The sequence below is a fragment of the Euprymna scolopes genome, chromosome 37, assembly GCF_053919585.1.
Source record: "Euprymna scolopes isolate OS-2025 chromosome 37, ASM5391958v1, whole genome shotgun sequence".
In the NCBI taxonomy this organism is placed as follows: Eukaryota; Metazoa; Mollusca; class Cephalopoda; order Sepiida; family Sepiolidae; genus Euprymna; species Euprymna scolopes.
Genome location: NC_136518.1, coordinates 65271362 through 65284826, shown reverse-complemented (window position 1 = coordinate 65284826; position 13465 = coordinate 65271362). Strand labels below are relative to the sequence as shown.

Genomic DNA, 13465 nt, shown 5'->3' with positions numbered 1-13465 from the left:
TCATCAGGCAACAACCCTCATTTTGGAAAATAGAATTTAAAAAAAATATGTATATATATGTGTGTGTGTGTGTGTGTGTGTGTGTGTGTGTGTGTGTGTGTGTTTTAATTCCGTTTTCGGAAATAAGGGTTGTTACCTGATGAGGTCTCTAGTTGGTAAATAAGTATAAAGTAAATAAGTATGTAAAGTAACTTGCTCTACTTCTGTATTGAGCACTCTCGTGTGAACCTCGTTATATTTCACTTGTTAACCTACCTTTGGAAAATAGCAACCTCAAATTGTACATATATATATATATATATATATATATATATATATATATATATATAGAGAGAGAGAGAGAGAGAGAGAGAGAGAGGGGGGAGAGATAGATAGATAGATAGATAGATAGATAGATAGATAGATGGATATACGTATATATATATAAATATATAGATACATAATAGGATTATAGGCAAAACACACACGCACACACACACACACACACACACATATATATATGTATATGCATATATATATGTATATGTATATATATATATATGTATATATATATGTATATATGTATATATATATATATATATATATATATATATATATATATATATATATAAGGATTAAAGATAAAAAAAACTCATATATTTTTATATATAAATTTAAAGCGAGGGAGGGGAGGCGCCCGCCTTTGCCCGCCTTTGCCTGGCTTTGCCTGGCTTTGCCTGGCTTTGCCTGGACATAAAATACGCTTAAATATGATATTTAAGTTTCTCTATATTCCGTACATATATAACGTAGTGTCGTTATTTCATAAGTAAAAAAAGTGTTTATGTCCCATCAGCTAGACTCCCGAAAATGTAGCATTCAAAGCTGAACCAATATGGCACGCATATAAACAGGTTAAAAATTAAAAATAAACTAAGATGAACGAACAAAAGATTTAACGATTTTCTTTTTTCAATTTTAACCCAATTTCGACCCCGTAAAAACATTTTAACTGCCTAAAGACCCATAAAAGAACGGGGAGTAAAAATATCCAATCATTTGAGGCCCCTAGCGCCGCTCTGCGACTTTTAATTTCGGAGGAGATAGAGTTTGAAAATATTGAGACAGACAGACAGACAGACAGACATACAGATAGATTGACAAGATTTACATTTAGTTTAATTTAGGTTCGTGCAATAGTGTAAAAATGGGAGTTGAAATCCAAATAATTCCAATGTTTTGTGAAATTTCAACGATATTTATCAAACATGAATTACTAAATATTCCCCAATGTTTTATCATCTTTAAAAAATTTAATGTGGTTTATGTGGAAGTATAATATCGGCACAATCTTCTAGTTGTGAATCCAAATATTTCAGATTTCATTGAATTAAATAAGTTTTTAGATGAGGGATGATTATTCTTATTGTTTGGATTCATCGGACTACTGTTCGCACCTTGAGAGTCATTTTCACAACCTTTCCATCGATGTAACCTCCGACCTTCAGCCTTAAATTTCAGACATCTTCAAGAATTTAAATCAAGTAGTTCATTTTAACCAATACTGAAGCTATCAAAAAGGATTTCCGACATAAGATTAAGTACCATAATATTTTGATTTAAATTTTCGTAAAGGGACATAAAGATAGCTTCTGTATATATATATATATATATATATATATATATATATATATATATATATATATATATATATATATATATATATATATGTATGTATGTATATATATGTATGTATATATATGTATATGTATATGTATATGTATATATATGTATATATATGTATATATATGTATATATATGTGTATATATATGCGTATATATATGTATATGTATACATATATATATATGCGTATGTATATGTATATATGTGCGTATCTGGATATGTATGTATATGTATATATATGCGTATGTGTGTATATATGTGCGTATATGTATATATATATATATATATATGCGTATGTGGGTATGCATATATGAAAGCATATATATATATGTATGTATATATACATGTGCGTATGTGTGTATGCATAAAGGTAAGCATATATATATACATGTATATATATGCGTATGTGTATATGCATATATGTAAGCATATATATTTATGTGTATATATATGCGTATGTGTGTATGCATATATGTAAGCATATATATATGCATGTATATATATGTGTATATGTGTATGCATATGTGTAAGCATATATATGTGTATGTATATATATATATGTGTGTGTGTATGTGTGTATTGATATATGTAAGCGTATATATATATATATATATATATATATATATATATATATATATGCGTATTTGTGTATGCTTGTATGTAAGCATATATATATATATAAATGTATGTAAAGATATACAGGTAGACATATATATATTTGTGTGTGTGTGTAAAATTTTTAGTTCTTTTCATTAAATTTCATTCAGAAAAAATAATTTTTCAAAACTAAAAATTATTATTTGAACAAAGAATACAATTCTGAGAAATTTCCTTAACTGATCTAAAATCCATGGAAATTCCTTAGGAGTGTATTCTTTGTTAAAATAATTAAGTTTTGTTTTGAAAAACATATATTTTTCTGAATTAAATTTTAATATAAATTACATTTTGCTCTCTCTAGTATATTGAGCTATTAATATTTGGGCTGGTATTGTCTTATATAAAGATATTACCTTAGACTTGATACCACAGGATACAATAATCTGGATCCTATTCACCTCAGTATTCTGAAATCTATATGTATATATATGTAGAAGTATGCACACACACACACGCCTACATATATATATATATATATATATATATATATATATATATGGGAGAGTTGAAGGAAAAGAATAAAATCATTTCTTTAAGAAGATACTTTACGGAATAATACAAAGCTCAAGGTTAGGTGCTCTTATGGTTTGAGATACTCCTGCTAAAAAAATGCCGATATAGCATAAACCCTCTATCTCATGTAAACCTTCTCCATGCACATATGGTTAAATAAGAAACTACTTTCAATTAACTTACCCTATATTTTCCCCGAGAGTGTAAACACACCTATTATCCACATACATTTAACCCATTATAACAAATATACTATATACCTACCTACCATTATATACTACAAACTACACTCCTCCTTTATCACAGGGAGCAATGTAGTTTCATCAAACAGTTGCAATAATTTATTTTGCTCCTAATGTAACTATCGCTAGACGTCGCATCCCCACTATGTTACCAAGCCTCTTCTCTACTCTTCTGATGAGAAGCATTAGGCTTCGAAATACTATGGTATGAAGAATTATCACTTACCTATATATATATTTATATGCATATATATATAAATATTTTTATACATATATATATTTATATACATATATCTATATTTATATATATATATATATATATATAGTATTTGAAGTTTTTAACCTTTAACACTATACAAAAAAAATTTTTTATCATTCGTTAGAAAACCATCTAGTCAGCAAGTCATTTAATCACCTGCAATCACTGCATCAACTCGCTCTCGAATTTACTATAATACCCATAATTTATTTTTCAAGGGATCATCAGTTGTTTACCATGAAACACTGTTTCGGGGATTAAAAACAAAACTGTATATTACATCATGGTTCCTCAGCAGTGTTGATCAAACACCACCACCCTTAATCTTAGGAAGAAGACATGTTACAAACATTTGATCCAATTTCCTATTCTTAATTTATAAAATATAATGTATATATATAGTGATTTAAAGGTTGTGAGAGTCTTTTGAAGCATGAAAAACGCTGTTGTTTTTTTGTATTTAATAGGTTTATTGTTATTTTTTGTACTTCAAGCTGACCTCCGCTCTTGGTCACCAAAAAATATCGAAATGAAAACATTCTATATATATATATATATATATATATATATATATATACACATATATATACATATATATATACATATATATACATATATATGTGTATATATAAATATATATACATATACATATATATACATATATATACACACATATATATATACATATATATATGTGTGTGTGTGTGTGTGTGTGTGTGTGTGTGTGTGTGTGTGTGTTCTTGGATGGAGAGATGAGGACGGATTTACAGAATGAAATCAATAAAATGAACGTTGGTTATTGTAAGCGTAATTAATATCCGCCATAGTACTTGTACGAGGTCTTATTCATTAGAGCCGTCTTTTCATTTTGTTTCCGCAGGGAACGCTGGCTCAAATAAGAACCAAAGGAAAAGTAGAAGATGAAACCTTAAGGTTTATCAGACAAAAGCGACCAAAGTTGCAATGCAAACGTAGAAATGAAATAAACGATGGTGAGTATACAAAGCCGACATTTTCGTTTCTATTTTCCTTTCTCTCCTTCATTTGTCTTTGTTTCTTTTATCTGTGAACAACAAGACGACATTCAATGTGTTCGACGCCATTTTCTTTTCACTTGTTTAGTTTTCGCTTCTTGAATTTAAAAATGATTTTTTTTGTTTTTTGTATAATTTGTTCTGTTTTTCGTGGTTTTTATTTTTCCACTTATTGTATCCAATACTTCATTTATTGGCCACCACATTACGCATTGTTTTTAATTATTGGATTTTAAAATTATTTTTTCATTATTATTTTGTATATTTTCTTCTACTTTGTCTATTTTTTATGCAATTGATATTAAACTTATTCTTAATCCTATTCTGTTATTTCAGACCAGGTTACATGTATAGTTATATTATTTATATGAATATATACATATATGTATGTGTATATATATAGATATATACAAACACACACGCATATATATATATATATATATATATATATATATATATATATATATATACATACATACATACATACATAAAATATGAATTAATCTGCAGCATAAACACTGGATCCATTATCGAAAACATTTCTTTGGTCTTTTATTTAGGGTAGGTGAAGTTTGATCAACACTGTTGGTTAGCCATGATTTAATGTACAGTTTTGCTTTTAAATCCTCGAAACAGTGTTTTCTGGTAAACAACTGATGACTTCTGAAAACGTAGGGTTACTTTGAGTTCAAGAAAACAGGTTTGTTCAGCGATTGCAGGAGATCAAATGACTTACTCACAAAATAATTTTCGAACTAAAGAATAAAAATTAGTTTTTTTACAATTGTTTTAATGCCTCTCAACAGTTGAGCGCCCATCAACTAACTTTCCTCCCACTCTTTATCTGTGCCTAAAACTGTTGGCCTTGATAAGTGGTGATCAATATTTAAAAAGAAAAGATCCGTAGGAATGGCGAAAAATAAGTCACGTGGGTTCGCAATCTGCACCAATCATAAGATGCCACTCATGGTGATGATTCACGCTCCAGAAGAATTTCACTTAATACGTGTTAGTAGCCATCTTTCTTTATTTGTGTGTGCTATGCCCACTGTATATGTTGCTTGTTCAACATAAAGATTTTAACGTTCTACTAAAAGGTTCCTTAAGTTTGCGAAAAATCGATCTGACACAAAAAATCAAGTTATGATCGTTCAAAACGTTGAGAATAGTAAGACGAGGATAGTAGTCCGAACAATCCAAGAACTTTACTATCTTCTAAGAATACGAACATTTAGCATATTTATCGATCCAAACAATTTCCGGTTTTGACACTCCTCTGAAATAAACGATGTTACTTAATTTGAGAATCCTCGCCTGATAAGTACGTCAAAACTTACATATATATCCGCAAATCTATGTTTACAGAAATAATTAATACTGAAAGTAGAAATATGCCTTAAATATAATAAATAAGAATATCCGCGACCTGATTTTCTTTAATAAATATGTTTATGCACGTATGCAAATGTACGTGAAAACATAAGAACTGCTGTAAAGTGATTTTTCTAAAGAAAATGTGTTCATTTACTGAAACATTTTTACAGAAATCCTTAAAGCTGAAAGTTAAATATCTTTTAATTATAATAAGTTATAATAAATTAAATAAATGTAAAATAAACTGAATTAATTTTAACTTAACATAGTGGTGAATATTATTTTTTACGTATAATAGATTGAATAATATTAACGTAATTACAAGAAAACGCACATTGTCGAAATATAATTAAACTACGTAATAAACACGAATTCAATGGTAAGGCCTTCAAATTAAGTAATACTGGTTACGCCTGAGAAGTTTCAAAACCGAAAGTCGTTTGTATAAATATCTAAACCTGAGAGACTCTATAATGTGTATCTTTACAAGGTCACCATTCGCCCATGCATGGAGTATTTTTGCCACATATGGGCTGGTGCATCTACCACTAGTCTCTCCTTAGATAAAGTCCAAAAAAAGAGTTTTCAATCTAATCGGTCCCACTTTATCAACTAAGCTCCAGCCCCTGTCTCATCGCCACAATGTTGCATCACTGTGCCTGTTTTACAAATATTTTAATGGAATGTGTTCTGATGAACTCGTTTCACTTGTACCCCCTCGAAATACATATCCCCGAGAAACCCGCTTAGCAATAAGATCTCCTCTCTTCACCGTTGGTGTCCCTAAATGCCAGAAAGCTTTCTATTCTAATAGTTTCTTCCCTCGAACAGCTAGACTTTGGAATTCCCTTCCTGTTGCCTGCTTCCCTGACTGTACTGATATGCAGAAGTTTAAATGTAACATAAAAAATATCTTGTTAATCTTTTGTAGACATGGCCCCAAATAGTAACCCCTTGTGCTAAGTGGCGATATGCTTTGTAAGGGGTGAACATGAGTAAAAAATGAAAATAGTCAAAATAAATTATTATCTATGAGATTGTGCGCTGAATAAAAATTCGTGAGCTATAATATCGTGCTTTTTATCTCTGCTTTCTAGTATAGCCTTTTTTTAAAACAAGAGTTTATATTTAAGAAATAACGTTTTATTTGAGTCACTGGATTTATATTTCCATTATAATTTTTTTGATTTCTTTTTTTTGTTGGTGGTGATTGCTATTTATCTTTTCTCTTTTTTTTTAGTGAAAGTTGGGGTCGTTTTTAGTTTACTGGTACGAACTATTTACGACGAAATCAAAGATAAAAGCTTTCAGAATTTCGATACAGAAAAGGTTTCTCTTGAATAGTAAATTATAAATGTCTGATTTCTTAAAGTTTCATTGAAATTATAAAGTGATCACATTTGATGCTTCAAATAATTTTTTTAAGAAATAACGTTGGGAAATTAGTTTTTTGTTTTGTTGTTTTTTTGTTTTTTTTTTGTTACATTTGCTTTCCTTCTCAAGTTTTCCTTTTGCAGTAAAAACTTTTAAAATTAAATATGGAACAAGTGAAGCATGCATAGTCCCCCGTGAGTACTCAGTGAACGAGGCATAAAAAATGACCAAGTTCAGCCCTAAAAGTCCCCCAGGGGACTCAAATCCTAGTGAAAATGAACAAACGGTGCAGTTTTAGACCTTAACATATGTAAACGAGTTCTGTACCATGCAAAAAAAGAAATTACTAAGTCCATCATTTGCACCCCTCCATTTAGTTCCAAAAGTTCCCAAGGTCTTAACATATTCAAATTTGAGTTCAGCACTGCTAAATAGCCATACACAGTAAATTTTGGATAAATATGGTAAAATAGTCCCCCAAAAATGTAGTGTTTTTATTAGCGCTAAAAAAGCCCCTGGGGCACATCCACGAGTTATCGGCAAGTATAGACAAACAAAATTATATGGAAATCAGTTAGTTACAACTTTTTAGACAGTTTTATAAAACTCCAAGGCATCATTTTTTTAAATAAGCTCAAAAGTGCCAATTTTAGCCATTTTAACCCAAAGGCACCTCTAGGAGAGCAAATGGAGCTTTCCCGGAAAATTCGTTTTGCTATTTTTTTTTTACTCATACCATGTTTAATGTTTGTGCAAAATTTCAAAAAATTCTAATTGATAAAAGTGCGGACAGACGAACGGGCGAATGAACAAGGTTGAATTTTTCGGGGGACCAAAAAGGTTTAAAGCAATTACAGTAAATAGTGAGTGAAATTACCCTCGTTTAGTTATTTACTTTACAGAAAATAAGTACTTAACCGGATTATTTTATTTAATGTTTCTATTTACGTCAAATTTAATTGCTTAAAACGCTTGTTTTTTAATACTAGCATGGGTGCCGGGCGTTGCCCGGGTATTTGGAGGTGTATATTGAGCAAAAAAAAAAAAGTGGTCAATTTTTTTAAACTTTGACCCCTATTATGACCACTTAAATTTTATTGTTTTGGGCTCAACTCAAGTTATAAAGTTAGATCCAGGCCCAACGAACCTATATCTAAAATTTCAAGTGTGTAGACCCAAAATTGTCGGAGGAGTTTGGTAGAGTTCTCAAAGGTCAAATCATTGAACTTTGACTTCTTAATAACCAAATTTCTGGCCAAAAATCTATCACATCGATTTTCCCAAATCTCAGTACCCTGTATATCAAATTTCGAGCCTGTAGACTAGAAAATGACAGAGTTATTGCGTAGGGAAATGTACACAGACACACACACGCATAGACACACACACACACAGACACACACACACCGACAGACACTTTCACTTTTATAGATATATAGATTAAACATTAAAAATAAAATATTAACATTTTTAACGCAAAAATATCGCAAATAAGTAGGTATAGTAAAACAAATTGTTTTTTTCTGCTAATTTCTCAACTGTATTTCCTTTAAAACAATTTATATCGGTGATAATAATAATTACAGCAAAAGTTTAATAGACGGTTGTTGAAATGCACACAGGTTTGCATTACAGAGGAACAAAAAATTAACCGTTTTCTTTGTATTGTGAAACTAGTGCTTTTTATGATGTAAATGTTTTGATTTGAACGGTTCGAATAAGGAACAAGGTTTTGTTTGATTAATAATAGTTAAATACTTGTCATCTAAATAAGTCTGTACCGCTAAACTAAAAATGACCTCTCTTTTTAAAAGTAAAACGAGTAACATTTTTTTTTTCTGATTTGCCCTGAATAAATGTTTAAAGTAAACTTCCTAATAACATCTTATTTCAGGGAACTCACGGAGAAAAAGTGAGTACTTTATGTATATAAAAAAAAACAAAATGGCTACCGGAAGCTGCTGCATTTTCCGCCATCTTTCTTTCCCTTTTCATGCGATTCTTCTTTCATCATATCTGTTTTCTGAAATTATTTTATACTTTAGTTATTCCTATTTTTTGTATTTATTCTCTTCTTTTTTTTTCTTTAAATATTTCGTAGGTTTCTGTATTTAATTTCATTAAATTCTTCTTCATTAAAAAATGTGCTCATTCTTTTCGTTTAAGCTGTTATGATTATTTCTCTTTTATTTCCTTTTTTTTTTTGCCGTGTACACTCGTGTATAATTCGGATTTCTTAACCTGAATCTCTATGGAGAGACACAGCCAGTTAATCAAAATACTTCTTGTTTGGCATTGTCCGGGATGCATATTTAAGTGTCACAGACGATTAACGGACAACGGATATTATAGATATAATAGGACGCATCTAAAATAAGATACGTTCGCGAAATTCTCTTAGCGACTCTGTCTGTCAAATTCCAGTATCAATAATATTTCCATCGCAAAAACAGCGCAGATTTAATAAAAATATGAAAAATAATAATGAAATTAAATATCAGAAAATCTGGATAATGATGTATTCAAAGCTGTATATATATATATATATATATATATATATATATATATATATATATATATATATATATATATATATATACACAATGCCTCACCACGGGACAGTGTTAGACACCAGGGTCGTTTTTTAACGTGGAGAAAAGGTACAAAAATAAAAATTGTCTCAGTCGTGAAGGATTTCTTCTCTACTGAAAGAGAACGAGAAATGTAAGTGCCGCATCTGAAGAACAGATACTACACTTTGATGGTATTTATTTGCTCCCCCACTGAGCAAATTAGGCACAAGGCCGTTTTTAATGTGAGGTAAAAACCAGCTCCCCTAAAAGTAGGCAGAAAGGGGGCACTCTGGTTACCAAAAATAATAATTATCCCAGTATAGAGGGTTTCCCCTCCATTGACTGGTACAAATCATCTTAAGTGCAGCATCTGCCGGAACAGATGGTATTTATTTGCTCCCCCACTGAGCAAATTAGGCACAAGGCCGTTTTTAATGTGAGGTAAAAACCAGCTCCCCTAAAAGTAGGCAAAAAGGGGGCACTCTGGTTACCAAAAATAATAATTGTCCCAGTATAGAGGGTTTCCCCTCCATTGACTGGTACAAATTATCTTAAGTGCAGTATCTGCCGGAACAGATGGTATTTATTTGCTCCCCCACTGAGCAAATTAGGCACAAGGCCGTTTTTAATGTGAGGTAAAAACCAGCTCCCCTAAAAGGGGTCACTCTGGTTACCAAAAATAATAATTGTCCCAGTATAGAGGGTTTCCCCTCCATTGACTGGTACAAATTATCTTAAGTGCAGTATCTGCCGAACAGATACTACACTTTGATCTTGACCAAAAGGCCAAGTAAGTGTATGTGTATACATGTATTTATAATGTATGTATATGTATGTATATGTATTTATATATGTATATGTATGTATATATGTGTAGATGTATAAATATATTTATATATGTGTATATGTATATATATGCATAGATATGTGTATATATATGTATATATATATATGTATATATGCATATATATGTGTATGTGTGTATATATATGTGTGTGTATATATATGTATATATATATGTATATATGTATATATATGTGTATGTGTGTATATATATATATATATATATATATATATATATATATATATATATGAAAAATATATATTCCAAATTTCAAGATTTGTAACATCTAACATTTTATTTCTTTAAGTATGTTGACATTGGAATAAATTGTAAGATGGTTATCATCTTGAAATTTGCATATAGACATTCCTCATTTATTTTTTATGTGCTCTGTAATAACATTGAGCTTGTATAAATAATAAGTGAAATATAATTGAGAAAAACATTTCCACACACACACACACACACACACACACACACACACACACACATATATATATATATATATATATATATATATATATATATATATATATGCATATATATATATTGTTTTTAAAAATTAGCTATTATGTTATATTTTTAGGGAATTAGACCTGGAGTCTAAAGAGCAGAGTTATTTTAATGTATTGCTAAATGTTTTAATACTTCTAAAAGAAAACAGTGCTTGTTGTAATGTAAATATATAATAAGCTCAATAGATATAGGTATCCTAGAGCTATATTAATATTGAGTAAAACGATTCGTAATTGTGAATAAAAAAAATTATTTCAAAAAGAAAAACAAAAAAAATCGATGATTTCGGGAAAAAAACAATCAATGAATTTGTTTGTTTTACCTTTTGAAATTGATTTTTAATTACAATTATGAATCGTTTTACTGAATATATGTATGTGTGTGTGCATATATATATATAAGGTGATCCAAAATTCATCATCTATTCTAAACTATAGATAAGCATAAAAATAGAGGGTTAATTTGTCGACATTCTACATATATATATATATATATGCATATATATATATATATATAAATAAATATATATATATATATATATATATATATATATATATATATATATATATATATATATATATATGCTAGCAGGATTATCCGGGGTTTCTTCAGATTCAATGGGGGTTAACAAATATTCCACAGTTTCAATACCTTTATTGTCATTGAAATCGGTGAATTTGACCATTTTTAATCAAATCGATTGACTGCCTGCTCTATTAAGGAATCCACTGCGGTGTACCGGGAGGAAACTTCGTATGGGATGTCCCACGTGAACATTGCCAACATCCTAAATGAAAGTTATTTTGTAGAACGAACTGGATTCGAACTTGAAACACCCAATTTGTTTGCCTTTGCCGGTAACTACTTGATCACCGTCACCTTCAATAAGATTACATAATGATTCATAATTCTACTTTACCTAATATATAAAGTAAACTTGGTCTCTTTATAGTTTCTTTGACATTGATACCTTGCTCCCTGCATAGTGTATGAACATCAGCCAGGAGTATACGATGGAATTGCAAATTTGTGTAATCCTGGTAGTCTGGCCGATACTGCACACAGGTTGTACGTTTCATACCTTCTCAAAATCAATAAATTTCACAACAATTATACAAAATCTTATATTATTTGATACGACAGAGACGCGTGCAGATGTTCCTGTTTTAGTTTTGGGAAGAGACACATATGAACGACGCTCGATAATTGTTACTTAAAATAATTACTTAGAGCTAGAAATTAGTTTGTAATTGTCGTTAAATTTCAATGTATGACAATAATTACAACGTCAGTCATTCTTATAATCTATATATAATAGATTAAAATGTCTATTGTGCGGTAATAATTATCGTAAAACTGCAAGTGGTGTGTGTTTTGTTTAGCCCGGTTGTGGATATTCGGACCTGGCGGATAGAGGTGGAGGGACAGATCCAGGCACTTGTTGGAGAGACTGGTACTTTCTTTGATCTGCCTCGCGCCGAGTCGCTTGGGATGTTAGATTTCATCCGTCAGAGTACCGATCAGGATGCGGGTGCATTTTTCCAGCGTTACTTCTTCGCGTCTATTGAAGAGGAAACGGACGACACGCTTAGATCGGGCAAGCTGTCCCACAACGGGTGGTCAAAAAATCATCCCTCAAAGGTCGGCTTGCGATTAACGGATCCTGGTTTGTAACTGGTACCCCGAATGGTGACAAGAGGAAGTCGAGGTGGGCGGCATGCCGTACAAAGATGATATAACATCAAAAGGAAGAGTTTTGTTAATGCAGTCCTCTCTGGGAGATGGAGCGAAGCAGGGCCTTGTGTTGAACGAGTTCTTCCAGTGTGGTACGTTGATTTCTTGCAGCAGACACTGTCTGCACAGGAGAGTCAGACAGTAGATAGGTACAATCTAGGGGGCACGAGTAGTAAAGTGTTCTTGCCCGTCTTGGTAAGGCAAATATTGAAAATTCCTTACGGGGTTTGTGCGGTTCCTCGCCGGGCAGACTCACGGATAATAAAGTATCGATATCTTTTTTCCAAAATTAGTTCAGGGGCAAAAATCAAGCATTATGTTCTATGTGTGCTCATTAACCAAAAGGAAAGTTTGAATTCCCCCAAAGACGTTGTCGTATCCAAATATCGATTTATATACGAGTATATACGGTATTTTATTTTATTTACATTCTTTTTTTTTTATTTTGCTTTTTTCCTCAATTCATAGTCTTTAATGATATCGAACTGAGAATTGAAATGCGTTTATGTGATGTGTTGCAGATGTTGTCCGTGTGGAGTACATTGTTTTTAACGCATACATACATACATACATACATACATGGATACATATATACATACATACATGCATACATACATACATGCATACATACATACATACATGCATACATATATACATACATGCATGCATACATACATAC

At 30.8% G+C, this 13465-nt stretch overlaps 1 protein-coding gene across 9 annotated transcripts in view; it reads left to right on the top strand.

Annotated features, from left to right (window-relative positions):
* The window catches only part of LOC145261213 (voltage-gated inwardly rectifying potassium channel KCNH7-like), a 1042998-nt gene that overhangs the window by 786745 nt on the left and 242788 nt on the right, over nucleotides 1-13465 (top strand). For 5 of the 9 annotated variants that reach the window (XM_080119561.1, XM_080119557.1, XM_080119559.1 and 2 more), the window contains 2 exons: nucleotides 4218-4329; nucleotides 9014-9031. In XM_080119561.1, the coding sequence (XP_079975687.1) occupies nucleotides 4218-4329; nucleotides 9014-9031 (130 nt within the window). The remainder of the gene's footprint in view (nucleotides 1-4217; nucleotides 4330-9013; nucleotides 9032-13465) is intronic. The other 4 variants (XM_080119564.1, XM_080119565.1, XM_080119562.1 and 1 more) reach the window with 1 other exon arrangement.